General features: G+C 60.8%; 4 protein-coding genes and 1 long non-coding RNA gene across 7 annotated transcripts; 2 read left to right on the top strand and 3 right to left on the bottom strand.

Moving 5' to 3' along the window:
- Positions 1–641: 641 nt before the first annotated feature.
- Positions 642–3804, bottom strand: IL11 (interleukin 11). Of its 3 annotated transcripts, none has more exons than XM_086690729.1 (5): positions 3484–3804; positions 2563–2735; positions 2311–2397; positions 2024–2185; positions 642–1262 (listed from the first exon to the last, which is right to left on the bottom strand). In XM_086690729.1, exons 3-5 carry the CDS (start codon positions 2338–2340, stop codon positions 1092–1094), a joined length of 363 nt encoding a protein of 120 aa, XP_086546855.1. In that variant the 5' UTR covers positions 2341–2397; positions 2563–2735; positions 3484–3804; the 3' UTR covers positions 642–1091. The 3 variants fall into 3 exon arrangements, with proteins under 3 accessions (XP_086546855.1, XP_086546854.1, XP_025770225.2); XM_086690728.1 differs by lacking the exon at positions 3484–3804 and adding an exon at positions 3150–3263; XM_025914440.2 differs by lacking the exons at positions 2563–2735; positions 3484–3804 and having other exon boundaries at positions 2311–2516.
- Positions 3805–6552: 2748 nt separating this feature from the next.
- Positions 6553–7353, bottom strand: LOC147573852 (uncharacterized). The gene is made up of 2 exons (XR_015245065.1): positions 7090–7353; positions 6553–6817 (listed from the first exon to the last, which is right to left on the bottom strand). It is a non-coding gene; the product is annotated as an uncharacterized LOC147573852 (long non-coding RNA).
- A 1393-nt stretch (positions 7354–8746) lies between these two features.
- Positions 8747–10270, top strand: TMEM190 (transmembrane protein 190). The gene is made up of 5 exons (XM_086690726.1): positions 8747–8852; positions 8946–8981; positions 9600–9725; positions 9814–9898; positions 9986–10270. Exons 1-5 carry the CDS (start codon positions 8795–8797, stop codon positions 10224–10226), a joined length of 546 nt encoding a protein of 181 aa, XP_086546852.1. The 5' UTR covers positions 8747–8794; the 3' UTR covers positions 10227–10270.
- Positions 10271–11055: 785 nt separating this feature from the next.
- Positions 11056–14728, bottom strand: TMEM238 (transmembrane protein 238). Its single transcript, XM_086690727.1, has 2 exons — positions 13983–14728; positions 11056–11183 (listed from the first exon to the last, which is right to left on the bottom strand). Exon 1 carries the CDS (start codon positions 14521–14523, stop codon positions 13990–13992), a length of 534 nt encoding a protein of 177 aa, XP_086546853.1. The 5' UTR covers positions 14524–14728; the 3' UTR covers positions 11056–11183; positions 13983–13989.
- A 2076-nt stretch (positions 14729–16804) lies between these two features.
- RPL28 (ribosomal protein L28) lies at positions 16805–19460 on the top strand. Its single transcript, XM_025914689.2, has 5 exons — positions 16805–16936; positions 17296–17384; positions 17480–17603; positions 19117–19235; positions 19327–19460. The coding sequence occupies exons 1-5, from the start codon at positions 16861–16863 to the stop codon at positions 19414–19416; spliced, it is 498 nt and encodes a 165-aa protein (XP_025770474.2). The 5' UTR covers positions 16805–16860; the 3' UTR covers positions 19417–19460.
- The last annotated feature ends 303 nt before the right edge of the window (positions 19461–19763 follow it).

Consider the following 19763-nt stretch of genomic DNA (forward strand, 5'->3'; position numbering starts at 1 on the left):
AGGGGACCATGGTCAACATTTTGGTGTATTTTCTTCTAGGAGGTTTTTTTTTTTAATTATTATTTTAAAGTAAGCTCTATGCCCAACGTGGCACTTGAACTCACAGCCCAGAGATCAAGAGTCACATGCTCTACTGACCGAGCCAGCCAGGTGCCCTGTGTTCTAGGACTTCTTAAAAAATCTATATATCCATCCACCCATCCATCCATCCAGAGAAGCAAAGTGGGAATCGTGCAATGGTTAGTAGCCTGTTTTCTCTATGTCTTAAAGCCGCCTCTGTATCATCCCCCCTTTATGGCTAATAGTATTCCATCACACAGATGGGTGTCATTTATTAAACCATCCCTCACTGTTGAACATCTAGGTTGCTTCCAATTTGCTGTTGTGAACTGCCATAATGAATGACCTCGAACTTGCAGCCTTGTCATGTACAAGCACTGTAGGGCACTGGATGACCTTCTGGAACCTTCTATTAAATATTTATTGAGAGTCTATGAAGTGCTGTGCACCAGATGAGGCTCAGACCCTGCCCTGGAGGACCAACCATCTCCCCTCTGCTGTCCTGCCCACTAAGGGTCCCTGCCTCCCTCTACTCCAGGGACCCCAGCCCCCAGCCCTCAGAGAAATCACCTCTAAGTGGATGTGTATGACAAATTTAATTCCCCCTTCTGTATCGTACAAAAGTTTCTTGCATTTTGTACAAAAACCCAGGCCTCTTTTCCCTTCCCTCCCCACCCCAACACGAAAAGTAATTGTTTAATAAATAATATATGCTCCTGCCTAGGCCCAGAGGCGTGGGGAACAGGGAAACACTGTGGCCAGACGTCTTAGAGATTCAAGAATCCAGGACTCCAGTTCCCTCACCCTTTGGTCCCCAAGCCCACCCACCTCCCACCCACGCCCTTAAATAAATAAGTATAAATAAGGCACAGATGCCCCCCCCCTCTTCTGCCCAGGTCTCCTGGAGGGACCGTCTCTAATTAGGGGGAGAAGAAGAGGGGGGTATCTCCTGACCTCCATGCCCCTAGTCCCCAAATAAATAAATAAATAAGATGTGGCATCGAAGGACGTTGGCAGTTCTGTGTAGCTGGTCACAACCGAGTCTTCAGCAGCAGCAAGCCCCGCACGGCCCAGTCAAGGGTCAGGTGCAACCCCCCAAGAATGGCGTGGGCTGCCCTGATGCCTCCCCAGGCGGAGGCTGGGGGGGCCAGTGGGGGAGCTGGTGGGTCTGGGGGTGCTTGGGGTAAGGCCAGGCGGGACATCTGTTGGGAGAAGACAGAAGGTTAGCAATGGGTGGGGGTGCAGTGGGGGGTCCCGGGAAGGGCCGTTTGGAACCTGGGAGTCCAGGCTGCATGTTTCCAGAGGGTCTTTAACCCGCAGGGTAGGGTTTCTGGGTGGGGAGTTCTCAACATCTTGGGTTCAGAAAGTGGAGGCTGGGGCCAAAAGGTGGAGGTCTCAAAGCTGGAGAGGGCCAAGCTCAGAGGATTGAGGGGTGAAGTCTATAGAGTCAGGGCTGGGATCCTGATGCTAGGTGAGCGCTGGGGGCTGTAGGCTCAAGTCTGGGGTCAGGTCCAAGATCTTGGGGCTGGTGTCTTACATGTGGGGCCTCTAGGATCCAAGCTCAGGGACTTGTGGGTGAGGGCTGGGGTCTCAGAACTGGGAGCTGGAATTTGAGGTCCAGGGTCTTTGTGGTCAGGCCTAGGAACGGGCAACTAAAGTTTTCTGATCTCAGGTTCTTGGGTCTCAGGTTTTGGCGGTCAGGGTTTGGTGGTCTTAAGGGCTCACAACCAGCATCTGAGGTCTTAGAGACTCAGAGCTCAGGATCTGGGGTCGTCTCATCCGAGATCTCAGGATGTAGGCTCTTGAGGTCTGGAGTTTGCAGAGTCAGGGTCTCCAGGCTGGCTTTGGGCCAGGGTCTGGGAACTCGAGGGGGCTGGGGGTCTCCGAGCAGGCCTGGAGTCTGGGGTCCCAGGGTCTCAGGTTTCAAGTCTAGGTATGGGGCCTGGGAGCTGCGAGGTCGTACCAGGAGCTGCAGCCGGCGCAGCAGTCTGTCCAGCCGGGCCTGCAGGGCACCCAGCTCCGGCTCCAGGGTCCGCAAGGAAGGGCCGCCCGCCCGCCGCAGCCACTGCACGTGCCGCAGGTAGGAGAACAGGTCTGCCCGCAGCCGCGTCAGCACACCTGGGAGCTAGGAGGCATGGGGGGCATCACGGAACACCTGCCACACGCCTGCTCTGGCCCCCAGCCCCCCTTGCACCCTGGCCACCGCCCAGCTCTCACCTCTGCCCCCTCTTCCCCTTCCCCTCCCCTTACCTGTAGGGCTCCCAGCGCCCCTGCACTCATGGCCAAGGTGGGAAGAGAGTCCAGGTTGTGGTCTCCGTCGGCTGGAAATTTGTCTCTCTGTGGGGAAAAAGAAGCCTTGAGGGGGACCCTGCCCAGCTCCAAGGGTCCCCCCATCCTGCAGACAGGCCCCAGACTCCCCCCTCCCGCTGTTTCCCTGCGAGCCCAGAAGCCCTCCACACTCCGGGTCCCTGTCCCAGCCCAGCCCCCGGCAGGCCCTCCCACCAGCTGCGCAGCAAGCTGTCGAGTGTCCGCCAGGAGAGAGCGGGTCAGGAGGACGGCGCTGTCCAGCTCGGCCCGAGGGTCTGGGGAGGCCCGTGGGGGGCCCGGCGGTGGCCCCGGGGCAGCAGCTCTATCCGGCCACAGGCTCAGAGCGACCAGGACCAGGCAGCAAACACCTGGGGGCGGGAGAAGGCAGAGAGAGCTCAGACCGGACTGGTGGGTCCGGGGGAGGAGGGACTGGGGGTCCCGAGTCCCGGGGTGGCGCGCCCAGGGCAGGTCGCAGGCCCGGGGCGGGCTGCCCTCTCCCTCTCCCGCTCTGGCTGCCCCGCCCGTCGGAGCAGACGCGGCCCGGGGCGGGTAGACGGGCCGGGCGTCTCCCGTCCGCCCCCGGACGCCGGAATCTGGGCCCCGGGGCGGGGCATGAGGGGGGAGGCACAGGCCAGAACCTGCCCCCTCCCCGGGCCTCGGGAGCCCGAGCCGGACTGAGAGCGGGGCAAGGAGACCGGGACAGGAACCCGGAGGCCCAGACCCCTGCCCAGGGGGACCGCGGAAGGCCGGGCCGTGGTGCCGGGGATGCCCCCGGGGCACACCTGGGCGGAGGGACGCAGAGACGCGGGCGCAGCGGGGACGCGGGAGGCGGACAGGGACCCGGCGGCGGCGCGCTCCCCGGGGGCTCCGGCCCGCTGGTTCCCCGGCAGCCCATCCCCCAGCCGCCCCGCCCACCCCCGCGCCCGCCAGCCAATCAGCGCCCCCCGGGCCGCCCCGCTCCCGCATCACACCCCCAGCCCGCCCCCCGGGCCCTCCCCGGCTGCTGTCTGTCCGTCGGTCCGCATCTGTCTGGCTCTCCCGTTCCTGTCTGCACCACTGTCTCTCTTTCTCTCCTCCCCCTGCCTGGGGGGTCGGCGTTCGGGACTTGGCGCTCACCTCCTCAGGCTCCCTGCCTCAGTTTCCCTCCCGGAGCCCTTCTGTCGGGATGCCCGGGTGTCTGCCGACTCCCAGGGCGTCCCGCGCTCTTGGGGGTCACCTCCCGGCATTTGTCTGTCTCTGTCTGTATGTCTTCATGTCTCTCGCGCTGCCCTGTCTCCGCGTCTCAAATCCGTCCTCCTGTCTCTGCCCGTCTCTGCTCCCGGCCTCCTGCTGCTTTCTCTGAATCTCCTTTCCTGTCCTCCGTCTCTGCCTCCCCACGGCTCCCTCGCTCTCCTCTGTCTCTCTCTGTCCGATTCCGCTGTGTCTGTCTGCTCCCCACCCTCCTCGCCGCGGTCCCTCCCTCCTCCCTTCCTGTGCCCCCCCCCAACCCTATGAACTTGAACCAACTTACTGTTCATGTCCCCACAGGGCAGGGATTCCCCAGGGCAGGGGGCAGGGAGCTGGGGGCCTTTAACCCTTCCCTGTCCGCTGCCGGTGGGGAGCCCTGGGGGTCAGCTGGGCCTCGGCCTGGGGAGGGGAGGCATGTGCGTGTGAGCAGCGAGGGCCGTGGCAGTGAGGGAGTGTGGACGCCTGGGGGGTTATATAGGGGGCCAGGGCGGGCGGGCGGGGGGCAGGCGGCAGGGGAGGGCGGCCTGACACATCCTGACTCACCCTCCCTGCCTGCCTTTTCCATTCAGACGGAGCCGGCTGCCTCGCAGGGCTCACGCTGCCTTGCTCAGAGGAGGGCACGGAAGGAAAAGTTGGAAAAGTTGAAAAGAGAAAGGGGGGGGTGGTCGGAGAGGGGCTGGTGAGGTCATTGGCGTCCCCTCCCTCCACCTCCTCGGCCGGCCGCCGCAGGGGCAGACACACACGGCGCACAGGGCTGGGGCCCGGCTGCGGGCAGCGGGCGGGGGTCCACAGGACCAGGACTGGCACTGAGGGACACGGAGAGCTGGGGATGGGGCCACAAGACGCAGGATGGGGAGGCAGAGCGACCCCGTGGGACGAGGAATGGAGAATGAGAAGGGGACGGAGTTTGGAGACCCAAGCAAGGAGACAGAGACACTTGGAGAGATGGGGACATTGGGGCAGAGATAGATCCTCTGAAAGGCAGAGATAGAGAGACGGAGACACTAAGGAGATACACTGCAGTCGCAGAGAGACCCCAGGAGGAAGAGGGACAAAGTTGCAGTCATAGAGGGGAGGCAGGTTGCAGAAGAGATACAGAGAAAACAGAGGAGCAGGTGACAGAGCTGAAAGGCCCCAAGAGACAGACAGGCAGGGGGACAGACGTGCTCAGAGAGACAGAGGTGCTGAACATTGAGGACAGAGAGGGGCAGAGCCTTTCCCCAGGAGACAGGTAGGGATGTGAAGGTGGGGAGAGAAGCAGAGATGGAAAGGAGGTGCGGTACCCCTCTGTGCCTCAGTTTCCTCACCCGTGAAATGGGGGTGACCGAGTACCCATCCTACCCCCCAAACGCCGGGGTAAGAATGACTTCACCCATGCAAAGCACGCAGTCAGCTCTCAGGAAATATGAACCATTGTTATTCTCTTTCTTGATTTTTATTAACACATGCGGGGAGACCCAGAGAAAGAAGGGTGGAGATGTTGCGTGAGCAGAGGAGGCAGGGAGGGTTACAGAACTGCAGAGAGAGTGGCTCAGCCAGGGAGAGGAGCTGGGGACAGGGCACGGGGGACATCTGCAGAGAGATCGCGGTGCAGAGAGGCATCGGCGCCAGAGGGGGAGACGCACACAGACGGGGGAACAGCAGCGTGGACATGGTACCCGGAGGAGGGCCAGGCACTTGGGCAGAGCCCGTGAGGGAACAGGTCCAGAGCTCCATTCCCAGGAGCATTTCCCCCCCCCCCCCACCCAGGACAGAAGCGACAGTGAAAGACAAAGTGACGAGACTTTCCAAAGGTCCCCCAGCAGACTCCCTCTAAGCCCTGTGCTGAGCTGGCAGGGGGGGCTCTGGGGATGAATGGAGGCTAGAGTTCTCCCCCTCCCATCCCCCACCATGGGAGGCGGGGGGGACGACGGCTCTCTTCCCCAGGGAGGTGAGGTCACAGCCCCCCCATGGTGGGACATGACCTCATTGCTCAGGTAAGAGCTCTCTCTCCCTTGGTCTGTCATGGCCACCCCTTCCAGGGCCCCCCAGGGGCCCTTCCCAGCCCCCGTTCCCGCAGGGACCCAGGCCTCTGACCACTGGGTCTCCGCCCCTCAGGGGGCCTGTTTCCGGCTGAGTCAGCGTGGGGGGCCCAAGGCTGCGTCAGTGAGGGGAGAACTGACGTAGCCCCCCCCCCAGACCGGCGGGGCCAGCCAAGGTGACTCAGGCCACCAGCCTGGGGGATGGACTGGCCTGAGGGGATAGGGACTGGGCCTGGGGCCAGTCTGGGAGCAACAAAAGGGATCTCGAAATGGCAGCCCCTTTCACCTACAGGGAACCAGACCCCCTTTTTCAACCCAGGGGTCTGGACCCCCAGCCCCTCCTCCCTCAGACCCAGGAGTCCTTCCCCCAGCCCCTCCTCCCTCAGACCCAGGAGTCCTTCCCCCAGCCCCTCCTCCTTCAGATCCAGGAGTCTAGACCTCCATCTCCTCCTCCCTCAGACCCAGGAGTCTTGGCCCCCAGCCCCTCCTCCCTCAGACCCCATGCCCAGTGTCCAGGCCCCAAACCCTGGCTTCCAGGTAGAGAAAAAGGTGTTGCCTTTTGTAATTTGGAGAATACGCTACGGAAAAGGTCAGGAGTCTGGGGCTAGGTCAGTGGTGCGTGGCTGGAGCCAGTCCCCCCGCCCCACCCCCAGTGTCGCCTTGGCCATCACCCAGGACTCTGGGGTCATGTTTGCCCATCTTTCATCCTTCCCGGCTGCAGGAGGCTGAGGGAGATGTGGTGGGCGCAGGACAGGAGGGCGAGGGCAGGGGGAACTCTCCAGACTCCTGGGTCTTCCCCAGGGTGAGGGGTGCTCCAGCGACTTCCACTACAAGGACAGTAAGAAGGAAGGGGTGGGGTGCAGACACTGAGAGGCAGGCCTTGGGGAGGTGACAAGACTAAAGGACAAGCGGGAACAGAGACTGTAGCACAAACCCCCAGAGTGACAAACAATGATGTAAAACAATGGGATCTAGGGACACAGGAAGAAACAAACTCAGAGATCAGGGGAGACCCAGTGTGTGAGGCTCTGGTGGGGGGGGGTCACAATCTTGGGGGAAGGTACCACTGGGATACTAGCAGGGAGCCGGGGGTCCTTGCGTGTGCCGACCCCCTGGGCGAGGCGGGGCTGGCTGGTGTGAGGTCAGCAGGTCCGAGGCTGTGTGTGTCCGTCTGTCTGTCCCTGGGGGGTCCTGTCTGGCCTCTGGGGGGTGACGGGGCAGGCGGGCCGCAGAAGCAGCCCAAACCTGTCATTAGCGGTGAGGGCCGTGACGGCGGGGGCCCCCCCAGTCCCAAGCCGCGGTCCAGGGCCCTGGCAGCCCCGCCCCCCACCCCCTCCTTGATCCCTGAGGAATCCCGGGAATTGCGAAGTGGGTCCAGATGATGTTGACACAGGAAATGGTCATCAGCTGCTGGCCTCAGCTCCACAACCCCTATGACCCCCCACCCCCGGCCCCCTGCTGAGCCCCCTCTAACCTGTGTCATCTCTGACGGAGGCAGCCCAGGGCCACTCAGCTCCCACCAGGATGTTTACAGGAGATGCGCAGGGCAGGGGGTCAGCCTCACAGGGCTTCCAGAGAAATGGGATCTGGGCTTCTGGACAGTTGCCCTCAGAGGAGTCCTGGCCTCCTCCTCCCCCGTCAGACCCAGGAGTCCAGACTCCCAGCCCCTCCTCCCTCAGACCCAGGAGTCCAGACTCCCAGCCCCCTCCTCCCTCAGACCCAGGAGCCCAGGCCCCCAGCCCCTTCCTCCCTCAGACCCAGGAGTCCAGACCCCCAGCCCCCTCCTCCCTCAGACCCTGGAGTCCAGACCCCCAGCCCCCTCCTCTCTCAGACCCAGGAGTCCAGGCCCCCAGCCTCTCCTCCCTAAGACCTAGGATCAGGCCCTCAACCCTTCCTCCCTCAGACCCAGGAGTCCAGACCCCTAGCCCCTCCTCCCTCGGAGACTAGACTCCCAGCCCCTCCTCCCTCAGACCCAGGAGCCCAGGCTCCCAGCCCCCTCCTCCCTCAGACCCTGGAGTCCAGACCCCAGACCCCTCCTCCCTCAGACCCAGGAGTCCAGACCCCCAGCCCCTCCTCCCTCAGACCCAGGAATCAGGCCCCCAGCCCCTCCTCCCTCAGACCCTGGAGTCCTGGCCCCCATACCCTTCCTCCCTCAGATCCAGGAATCCTGACCCCCCAGCCCCCTCCGCCCTCAGACCCAGGAATCAGGCCCCCAGCCCCTCCTCCTTCAGACCCAGGCCCCCAGCCCTTCCTCCCTCAGACCCAGGAGTCCTGCCCCCCAGCCCCTCCTCTCTCAGACTCAGAAATCCAGGCCCCAAAGCTAAACTGCCCCAGGAGGCCCCTCCTCACTGCCCTGCAAAGCTGACTAGAAGTTCACCTGAGAGAACTAAGGATCGCAGTCCCAACCCAGCTCCCCAGTTGGGCTCCTCCTCCTTACTGAGGGGAACCAAATGGGAAGCTTGACGACCTCCACATGGACTCCTTTCCCCATTTGTAGGTGGATTGAGGCCTAGGGAGAAGCCAGCCTCAGGGCCCTCACATCCCTAAGGCCCCCTACACATGCCCCATACTTTCTCCACCGGGAGGCCCGGAGTGCCTTTGGGACAAGGGGACTCCTGAGCAAGTGCTCTGCCCCCCCCCCCCGACCAACCCCCATTTTCCCCTTGTCCTCCTAGTCCATCTCGTTGTTGGGGGGGCCTCCCTAACAATGGGGCTCAGGGAGCCTCAGGCCCCTGCCCCTGGTTGCTAGGGGGAAGACCCCAGGCTATGAGCTGCCCTGCAGGTATCGCATCAGGTTACTAAGTGGAGGGATTCCCTGGCAGGAAGGTCCCCCAGGCCCTACCGCGTGGAGTCCCCTGGTTCACAGGGAGCAGACGTCTTACACCGCCACCGCCACCGCCTCCTCTTTCTGCCACGGAGGCTCATTTTCATGCCCAGGCCCCCACCCCCACCCCACGGCCCTTCCCACCTGGTTGCTAAGGAAGCAGCTTGTTAACAAGCAGGCGCGACCAGGCCAGTGTGACCCCCTCTTCCTTCTTCCCCATGTCAAGGGGGCTCCCTGGCAACAGAACTTAGAACCTTGAAAGCTGGGTGGGCAGTGGGCGGGGCCCAGCTGGTTGCTGGGGTGATGGCCTTCAAGGTCTGTCCCCACAGAGGCCCCAGGGGTCTAGGGAGGCGACATGGTGGGCTCTGGGATCCCAGCTTTGAGCCTCTTCCTGCTGATGCAGGGCTCAGTAGGTGAGGGGGCCAAAGACAGGGTCAGAGTGCTGGGCAGGGAGCCTCCTCAGCCTTCATACCGCAGCCCCCAACACCAACCATTTTCCTTCACAGATGGGAATGGAATCCAGGGATTCTTCTACCCATGGAGTGAGCAGTGGATGAAACCCGGGTCCTCCAAGGACAGGGAGCCAGTCTAGACTCCTGGGTCTAAAGGGAGTAGGGACTGGGGGACTGATCCCCAGTCTGAGGGAGGAGGGGCTGGGAGCAGGACTCCTGGGTCTGAGGGAGGAGGGACTGGGGGAAGGACTCCTGGGTCTGAGGGAGGAGGGACTGGGGGAAGGACTCTTGGTTCTGAGGGAGGAGGGCTAGGGGTCTGGACTCCTGGGTCTGAGGGAGGAGGGGCTGGGGGCAGGACTCCTGGGTCTGAGGGAGGAGGGGCTGGGGCCTGGACTCCTGGGTCTGAGGGAGGAGGGGCTGGGGGCAGGACTCCTAGGTCTGAGGGAGCAGGGGCTGGGGGTCTGGACTCCTGGGTCTGAGGGAGGAGGGGCTGAGGGTCTGGACTCCTGGGTCTGAGGGAGGAGGGCCTGGGGGGGGGGGGGTGGTCAGGACTCCTGGGTCTGAGGGAGGCGGCGCTGGGGGCAGGACTCCTGTGTCCTGCAGAGTGAGCACCAGGCAGACAATCCCAGAGCCTGCCTTTGGGACTGCGGTGTTCTGAGGCTCTGGGCGGACTCTGTGGCATAGCTGACACGTGTGGTTGGTCCCAAGGCTGTGAGGGAGATGTGTGGGACCGGGAGAGCTGTGGGGGCCAGGCGGCCATCGAAAACCCCAATCTCTGTCTGCGTCTCCGATGCTGCTACCGGGACGGGGTCTGCTACCACCAGCGCCCAGACGGTGAGTGCCTGGTGGCAGGGTCCCTGGGGCTGTGGCGGAGACCCCTCCCTCCCCCCGCCCCGGTTTCAAAGCTGCCTCCTCTGTGCAGAGATGATGCGGAGGAAGCACATGTGGGCGCTGGGCTGGACGTGTGGGGGCCTCCTCTTCCTGATCTGCAGCATCTGCCTGTTCTGGCAAGTGGGGCTGGGACTCGGGGTGGGACCCACATCCCCCGAGGGGCAGGCGGAAGGTTGAGGCTGAGTGTCCGTCCTCCCCGCCAGGTGGGCCAAGCGCCGGGATATGCTGAACCTTCCAGGCTTCTTAAAGGGCAAATGTGACCTGTCGAAGACCGAGTCTCTGTTGTCCAAGGAGAGGGGGAATCTGAGCAACAAGAAGGGGTCCGCGGGCAGCATGTGGGCCTCCCTTCCCCTGGAGGGGAACCTGGACACATCAGGGGCCACCGAAGGGGAAGGGACGACAGAAGGGGGTGAAGAGACGGAAGGGGGAGAGGATGATGATTAGGGGCACTCCTGGCAGGACCCCTCAATACAGATCTAGCATATGGACCTGTGGTACCTTTTCTAAGTATCATGGGAGCAGGAGATGGTCGAGCTCTGGGGCAGGGAGTGAGCATGTGTGTGTGTGCTCGAGTGTGTGTGTGATCGTGTGTGTGCATGATCGTGGGGGGGGGTTGAGGGGGGGGCTGAGGGGGGGGGCAGTGGGTAAGCAGGGGGTGGCCTGGGCTGAGGCTGCAGGGCTGAGGGGTGCCCGAACTGGGCTGGGGTGGCATCCTGCCGCCATGAAAATGTGGTCCTCAGCTCTCCTGCGGGAGCATCACGGACTGTCGGCCTCTGCCTGCTGCCTACCCTTGGGATCCTGTCCCCAAGCATGTGCCTGGTTTCCCATCAATGCCTGAGCATGAGAGGGGCCCCTCGTGGACCCGGGCTGTCTCCAGTGGACAACTTTACTCTCAGATTCTCCACAGGCCAGACAGACATTTTCGAGGAAGTGCAGACAGTTGAAGACTCATCCTGACCAGCCCTCCCCCCAATCTCAGGTGTCACCAACTACCCTCCATACATGCTTCCTCCCAATAGATATTTTGCAAGTCTAATTTGTCCCTCTGCGTGCTTCTCGGAGGACCTCCCAAACCACCAGAAGGGCCTGGGCTGAGGGAGGTGTGGACTGAGGGAGGGGGCATCTGTGCTCAAGATCCTGGCCCCACTCTCCCATCGCCCTCTGTGGGGGGTCGGTGTGAAGCTGGCTACAAGGTCCCCAAGGGCATGGGCAGCTCCTCTGGGGGTGTGGCCCGGCCCCAGGGCTGTCCCTCTCCCAGACAGACACACAGTGCTAGGAGGCAGAGCCATTTATGGGGGGGGGGGCAATGGGGGAGGACAGATAGGCATCCTGGTGGCCAAATGATTTTGGGCACAGCTGCACATCCTGGTCCAGTGCCAACAGGTGGGGCCATGGGTTCGTCTGCAGGAGGAAGGGAAGGGTTAGTGGCTATTCGGGACCCCTCCCAGTATCCATGCATCTGCTGGGCCCCCCACCCAGCGGCCTGAGGGTGCAGGGGAAGGGAGCCCCTTCTTGCTGCTTTAGCCCCAGGGAGCTCACACACCTTCTCCTTTGTTCCTTCATCTCCCTCCAGGCCCCCCTTCGAGGCAGCACCTGTGGGCCTTTAACTCACCGGAGCCCAGTGGTGCCAGGTAGAGAATGAGTGACAGGAAAGTGAGAGAGGAGAGACAGAGACGTGTAGAGGGAAAGATGGGCACAGAGACCGAGACAAAGAGACACAGGAGACAGGGACAGAGACAGGGACACAGGGACAGAGAAAAAGAGAGATTGACAGAGAAAGAAAACAACAAGAGGGGATAAATAACAGAATGGTAGTGGCTCTGTCTGTCCACTCAACGGATTTTGGCTCCAGAGGGAGAAGGGAGTGACCCAGGGCCAGAATCTTCAGGTCCCTGTGTTACAGTTACAGTTCTCTGTCCTTCATGCACTGGAAACACTTCACCCTGCCCACTAAGGAGTCCTGTGTTTGAACAGGCCTGTCTTCCTTCTAACAGGGGCCTTCGCTCCAGTCAGCTTGGCCCATGTTTCTGGCAGGCAGGCGGCTCCAGCCGGAGATCCATCCAGATGTATTAGACTTTGGGGCAAGGTAAAGGATTTTCAGGGGTAATTTTAACCACTGGTGAGTATTTCTGCATTATATGCCAAATTTTGTGTTAGCTGATGCTTCAGCTATGCAAACATCTTTCTTTCTTTCTTCCGTCCTCCCTCCCTCCCTCCCTCCCTCCCTCCCTCCCTCCCCCCCCTCCTTCCTTCCTTCCTTCCTTCCTTCCTTCCTTCCTTCCTTCCTTCCTTCCTTCCTTCCTTTCTTTCTTTCTTTCTTTCTTTCTTTCTTTCTTTCTTTCTTTCTTTCTTTCTTTCTTTCTTTCTTTCTTTCTTTCTTCTCCAAGCCCAACATAGAGCCCAGAGCAGGGCTTGAACTCATAACCCTGAGATCAAGACCTGAGCAGAGATCAAGAGTCAGACGCTTAAACAACTGAGCCACCCAGGCACCTCGCATACATCTTTTCTTAAACCAGTCTCCTCATCTGAACTACAGAACACAGCAGATGATTGGAGTGACTATTTTCTGAATTCTCACAAAGAAGGGTATATAACTAGTATCATTCTGAATACATAGGAGAAAAGTTAATTCCTCACATACAAAGAAGGTCTTAGGACATCAGGATTTCACTCTTTTATGGAAATCCATTTGAGAAAGTGATTCAGTCACTCATCCATTCATTGTTCTACCTAGCCATCCACTCATCGATCCAACCATCCATTCTCTCATCTATCTACCTACCTATCTGCCCAAACTATCCATCCAACCACCCATTCACCTATCTACCAGTTCATCAATCTAACCATATCCATCCATCCACCCCTTCATCTATGCACACATCCACCCAACAACCCATCCATCCACCCATCCATCCAACAACGCATCCAACCATCCACCCCATCCATCTATCCATCCATCCATCCATCCATCCATCCATCCATCCATCCAACAACCCATCCAACCATCCACCTACCCACTCATCAACCTCTGATTTCCCGAGTTTACTTTTTGCTAGGCCATGCTAAGAATGAAGACACCAGAGACCCAAGCCTTACCGTCAAGATGTTGCCTGCCCAGCGGGAGAGATAGTACCAGCACACAGATACAACAAGACAGATATAAGAGATAACAGGGGTAACTCAGACAATATGAAGACCCAAAGAACGGCAGCAAGATTGAGATGGGCCATAATGAACACATGGGAAGTTTTCTGTGTGGAGTACAGACAGCAAGGGCACTCCTGCTATAAGGGAAAGCATGAACAGAGGTCAATTGACATGAGGGACCCTGGTGTCCATGCACGGAGGGGTGCCATCATAACTGCAAAGAAGGCAGGGGATGCGGGGCTGAAACTTGTGGGGCCCACATGCAGTGAGTGGCTAAGATTTTCTCAGAGGGCAACAGGGAGCCATAGCAGGTGTTTGAGCAAAGCTGGAGAGTGTGTGTTTAGGAAAGGAGATAAAAGGCAGAGGAGAGAGAAAAGGGAAGGAAAGAACAGTAGAGGCTTCCCTGCATCTCACACTCCTGGTGTTCTTACTCTTTCCCTCTTTTTCAGAAGAATCCCAGCTGTGTGCCCTCGGGCAAGAGGCGGCACCTTTCTGGGCCTCAATGTCCCCTACTGGGATGGGGATGATACTAGTAGTGATGGCAGAGACCCAGTTACACAGAGAGGATTAAATGGGACCTGGTGCTGCTGGGGGCTGGGGTGCAGAGCAGGGTCTCCAAGTGTGGGGGTGAGGTAACAGATATCCCTGGACCTCATCTGGGGGGCAGGGTCTCCTTGTGTCTTCCAAGTCCACTGTCATGCCTTGCTGTCTGAGCCTCCCTCCACCCTCTAGGCCTTGCTACTCTCCTTTCTAACCTTGACCCCTGTGTTTCCTCCCCATTGTCTCCCTCCATCTCCATCCCCCCATCTTTCCCATTCTTCGACTTCTATCCCCACCATCTCTCTCCAGCACTTCCCCCCCCCGCCCTGTCTCTCCAGCTCTTCCCCCCCCCTCCCCCCCCCCCCCCCCCCCCCCGGCCGCCCGTCTCTCCAGCTCTCCCCCGTCTCTCCACCTCCCCCTCCCCGCCTCCCCCATCACTCTTGCTGTCTCTCCCCTGTCTCTCCAGCTCTCTCCAACTCTCCCTGCCGCCCCACTCGCCGCCCCGCCCCTCACCTCGGCCTCACTCGGTGCCGGCGCCCGCCGCCCCGGGCCCGGCCTCGAGCGTGGCGAGCTGCAGGCGCACGCGGCGGGAGCTGGCGGCGGGCGGCGGGGGCGCGCGGGCGGCACGGCGCGCTCCCCGGGAGCCGGGCGCGGCGCGCGGGCCGGAGGAGGAGGCCGGGGCGGACCAACGGCGGGAGAGCTTGCGCGCGAGGCGGGCGAGAGCCGAGGGCCGCAGGCCGTAGTCGCGCTCCAGCTCCTGGCGCGAGATCTCGATGTTGCCGGTGTACCAGAGGATCCAGCCGAGCAGGCTCAGGAAGACGAGCAGCGCTCCCGAGTAGATGAGCAGGTCGCCGAAGTCGCGGCCGCGCACCTGCAGCTGCGCGAACACGCCGGTCAGCAGCGCCGCCATGCCCGCCACGTCCAGCGCCACGGCCAGCAGCAGCGCCATCCGGCAGCGGCCCAGGCCGGACGCAGGCCCTGGCGCGGCGGCCGGCGGGGACGGTACACCCGGCGGGGGCCCCTGCGGGGCGCCCACCGCTGGCGCCGCGGCCATGGCCTTGCTCCGCCAAGCTGGCTCCCCCGGAGAGCGTTCCGGGGTGCGGCCGGGCCCGGGGCGGGGTCAGGGGACGGCGCCAGGTGTGCCCGGCGCCCTCCTGGTCACCTGAGCTGGCTGGGTGCAGACCGGCCCGGCTTGGGGGAACCCTGGCCGCGGTTTCTGAGCACGTCCCGGCCCTCAGAGGCCTGTGCTGGGGGACAGCCTGGCTCACAGATAAAGGTGGGAGGGGCCTTATTCACCCCCAAGGAGCATGAAGGATCAGGGTTGTCTAAAGAGGCAGCGTGGGGTGCTATGGGAGCCCCGACTTGTTTCTGCTCAGTGCCTGTCACCGGGGCCCCCTGCGCACCAGCGCCCCACGGCTGGGCCAGGCGTGGAGGGGGTGGGGGGAGAGGAGGCGTCAAATACAAGAATCAGACAAGGCCCCTGGACCCCAACGAGTTCCGGGAGGCAAAGAATCAGCAGTCAGGGTGCCCTAATGGAAGAAACATGGGCCCTACGGAGCTTTCTCTCACTCATTGCCTGTCTCCTGGGGCCTCTCGTGCCCCTGGGAATGAACCTAGAGGCACGAAGGTGGATGGTTCTCGCAGCCCTGTGGACACCAACCATTAGATCCTGGGCGCTCTGGTGCAGCGCTGGTGGTTATAGCGGTGAGCACAGCTGCCTTCCAGACTCTGGGCGCTCTGATGGGGGCAGCAGGCCGATACCCTGGTTCCCGTCTGCTCAGGAGGTTTTCCCTAGTGCCTCTGGACTGCCAGGACTCATTCGGGGTGAAGCCCAAAAGCATAGAGAGGGACCAGAGGAAGCTCGTGCCCTCAAGGAATTCCCAGAAATGATCACACATCATTAATAATGGGGTCGACCTAAGCCATTGCCATTCCTTTTAGTGAGCTGGGGTCCCCTGAGATCCTCACCACCACCAGCAAGCGCCAAGCCCCGTGCTGGTGAGGCTGAAGCCACGGATCTACATCAGGCAAAAAATAAACCTCCAGAAAGTTTTTTTTTTTTTTAATTTTTTTTTTCAACGTTTATTTATTTTTGGGACAGAGAGAGACAGAGCATGAACGGGGGAGGGGCAGAGAGAGAGGGAGACACAGAATCGGAAACAGGCTCCAGGCTCTGAGCCATCAGCCCAGAGCCTGACGCGGGGCTCGAACTCACGGACCGCGAGATCGTGACCTGACTGAAGTCGGACGCTTAACCGACTGCGCCACCCAGGCGCCCCAAACCTCCAGAAAGTTTAACGGGTGTGACAGTGGGCACACTGGAGAGGGGAGAACGGGAGAACGGGAGCGGGAGGCAGCAAGGCACGGAGAAGAGGCTGGGCCAACAGGTATGGACCCCCTAAAGGAACCAAGAGCTTTCCCACGCAAATCTCTTTTCCTCCAAGGAACTCGACCTTTAGAGGGAATCTATGCCCTCCTGGGGTGGCAGTCTGCGAGGAGATTCCGTCTAGCTTATCTCTAGACTCTAAACTCTAGACTCTAAACGGTTTAAGAGTTTATTTTTTTTATGTCTACTTATTGTTGAGACAGAGAAAGAGCATGAATGAGGGAGGGTCAGAGAGAGGGAGACGCAGAATCGGAAGCAGGCTCCAGGCTCTGAGCTGTCAGCACAGAGTCCGACGTGGGGCTCCAACTCACGGAGTGTGAGATCATGACCTGAGCCGAAGTCGGACGCTCAACCCACTGAGCCACCCAGGCGCCCCTAAGAGTTTATTTTAAAAGGACCTGAGGCCGGCAAACTGAGAGGTCTGTCGGGATTAGCTACAGAATTCCGAATGTGGCCGAATGGAAATCGAGGGTTTCCGAACAGACCCGAAAGGGCAAGCGCCAATAAGAGAAGGCCACCACCCCGGGGGAAGAGCGTTTCCTGAGATTTCCGAAAACGGCCGAGCGGGCCTCCGTGCCTTCGTCGGGAATAGCCGAGAGGTTACGAAGAGCGGAAGGATCCGAAGACGCTGGAGCTGGCCTTAGGTAATTCACGGATTGGCACGTTCATTCATAAAACAAATGCTTGTTGAGCGCCTATACTGTGCCAAGCGCTGGTGAGCAACCCCGGAGAGAAACCGCTGAGGAAAGGGACTTGGGGCCTCTCGAACTGGACCCACTCGGAAATCCAGCCGTGGAATTCCGAAAACACACGAAGGGCCCCCGGAACGGTGGCGCTCCGCCTCCGAGAACACGCCCTCGGGTCCCTGCCCAAAGAGTGCCGAAGGTCTTGGAGCGGCAGGAGACCAGCTGGCGGAAGAGGCCGAACATTTCCGAGCCGCCTCGGAGGCGGACGGAAGGAGGCGGGGAGAGGCGGGGGCGGTGCGAACTCACGGAGGAAGCGGAAATGCGTGTTGGTATTAAAGGCGTCGCCCCGCCCCCTGCTTGCCTCTTTCCGTCTCCGGCTGCTGTAGGGAGCGGAGGTGAGGTTTGGGTTCTCCGTCGGCCCGCGTGGTCGCAGCACTTTTCCGCGGCCCTGGGTCTCTGCCTTTGCGTGGCCTCAGTCGCTGCGCCCCTTGTGTCCTTGGCTGTCCCCCCCCCCGACTCCACCCCTGGAAATCGCTGTGAATTCTCGAGTTCTCACCCCTGCATCCCCCGCAGTTAGTCTCGGCCTCCCGAGTTCGGGCCGCCGCCTCAGGTCATCCAGCCCCGTCTGGCAAAGTGCTAGGTCGCTGTGTGCCCCTGGGGACCCCTGTTCGCCCTGGTTCCCAGTCACACCCTGCCCCTGAGGCGCCGGTTCGGGACTCCCTTTGACTCCTGTCCCTTGCCCCTTTTCCCGCAGCTGCCGCCATGTCCGCCCACCTGCAATGGATGGTCGTGCGGAACTGCTCCAGCTTCCTGATTAAGAGGAACAAGCAGACGTACAGCACCGTGAGTGGGGCTGGGACGCCGGGGTCTGAGGGGGGCACTCTCGCGGTCTCGGGGCCCCTTCCCTCCTCGCGACCCCGATGCGTTCTCCTTCCCAGGAGCCCAATAACCTGAAGGCTCGCAACTCCTTCCGCTACAACGGGCTGATTCACCGCAAGACTGTGGGCGTAGAGCCGGCGGCAGACGGCAAAGGGGTGGTGGTGGTGATGAAGCGGAGATCCGGTGAGCATTCGCCCTGGCTTGGCTCCGGGCTGCAGGCCCCTCTCGGGTCACAGCTGTAATGCTGTGGAATCGAGGATTCCCCAGATCGGGAGGGAAGCTGTGTGAGCATCTGTTAAGCGTAGCAGGATGTCATCCACACCAGGTGGTTCTAAGGGCTAAGTTGCAGGATTGCACGGTCGTGTGATGTTTTCAGGTTAAGTCCTTGAAGCATGTCGGGGAGGTAGATGTCCCCATTTCACAGGTGGGAAAACAGGCCAGCAGGTAAGAAGTGACAGGCTAGTTCTGCATGGGAAGCAGCAGTAGCGTGACCCCCATAAACTGCTCTGGGGCCTGGACAGGTGTCTTTAGCAGGTCACGGGGACAAAGTTTCTGAGGCTGGTAAAGGTTGAGTCAGTATTCCAGCTCCACCATCTTTGTTCTTGGGGAGGTGGGGAAGGGGGTTAGTTTCAGCGATGGGAATGAGGATTTCCCTGGGCTCTTGAGTACGGCTGCTTTCTCTTTGGGTTTGCAGTCCAGCATGCTGTTCAGTGACAGCAGTGGCCACGGCCTGTTGGCTCTTGATGGGACTCCCTCCCACGCTAGAGGGGGATTACTGTCCCTTCTGAGGAGCACAGCACCCGAGCAAGAGAGAGCTTGGAACGAGCTTGTAGGGTTCCGGTACTCCCGAAAACCCTGTTCTGGTGCTCTGGTCCCTGAAAACTGTACTTTCTTCTCACATTGTTGGGTGGCCTCCCCCGGGCTGTCAAACTGGACTGACATGAGGAGGCAATGTTTCTGCTCTGAGGTCAGCAGCTTGGTCAAGGCCAGTGTTTAAAATCACTGGTGTGGTGCAGCGTCCTTGGTTTCTTGGGTGACCCCTTTTATTACAATCTTTATTTTCGAGCCTGGAGTCTACCCAGGACCCCGTTGTTCTACTTGAGATCCTAAACCTAGGTCTGCAGCTTTGTGGCACAAGAAAGGGGGTGCTTTCCTTTTGAGCGTGGGTAGCGGGAGTCCTGGCTCTGCCTGTGCAGGCATGTGGGAGGGCAGGTGCTTGGCCCAGGGCTCTTCCTCACCTTGGCCTTACCTGGCCCCTTCGTGGCTTGCCAGCAACTCAGCCAAGCCTCACGGCTTGTCTCACACCCTTGTTCCAGACGGGGTAGCCTGGGCCCTGGGGGTAGGGCAGGAAGAGACCAGAGCTGTGGTGTCCAGAGCACTGGCTGCTTGGCCAGCATGGGGGTTGTGCCCGCAGGGCACGGGCAGATAGCCTGTGTTCACCTAACTGTGCTGTGTGCCTTTGACCTTGGATGAGAGTTCTCCTTCCAGTGCTTCTGCATTCCTTTGTCAAGTGAGTTGATGACTGTTAGGGACACGGGAGAAGACCCGTCAGGGTGCTCAGCTGGGCCTGGCCTGTGGCAGTACATGGGTGGATGGCGTTGGCACCCGTGTGTCCGGTGTGAGACCGCACCACCATTGCCTGGGAGGTCCACTAAAGATCCAGACGACTGTCAGGCTGACCCCTGCCACCCTCTAGGCCAGCGAAAACCTGCCACCTCCTACGTGCGGACCACCATCAACAAGAACGCCCGGGCCACCCTCAGCAGCATCCGGCACATGATCCGCAAGAACAAGTACCGTCCAGACCTGCGCATGGTGAGTGGGGCTGCCAGAACTGAGGTGGGGCCTCTGCCGACCCCTCCTTGGGGGAGGGCTGGTCGGCTGAGCCCGTTCCTTGTCGCTCTAGGCCGCCATTCGCAGAGCCAGCGCCATCCTGCGCAGCCAGAAGCCGGTGATGGTGAAGAGGAGGCGCGCCCGCCCCACTAAGAGCTCCTGAGCACCTGTTTCCCCCTCCCAAGCAATAAAGATGTCAGCCACCTCGCCTGGGGCGCCGCGCCTGCGTGTGTGTGCCTGCTTGTGCAGGGTGTTCTTCGCCATAACATACAGGTCACAGCATCCGGGGACCGGAGGGCCCAGGGTGGGGGCTGGTGGAGCCCAGGCCCAGGTCTTGCTGGCGATGTCCAGGCCAGTGTTCCTGCCCCTCAGGCTGGGGGTTGGTACAGGGTCTTCCTTTTTCTTTTTTTTTTAATGTGTATTTGTGAGACAGCAAGCAGGGGAGGGGCAGAGAGAGGTGAGAGCATCCCAAGCAGCCCGACCGGGGGCTCGAACTCCAGGACTGTGGGA

The sequence above is a fragment of the Puma concolor genome, chromosome E2, assembly GCF_028749965.1.
Source record: "Puma concolor isolate L17-30 chromosome E2, mPumCon1.1.hap2, whole genome shotgun sequence".
In the NCBI taxonomy this organism is placed as follows: Eukaryota; Metazoa; Chordata; class Mammalia; order Carnivora; family Felidae; genus Puma; species Puma concolor.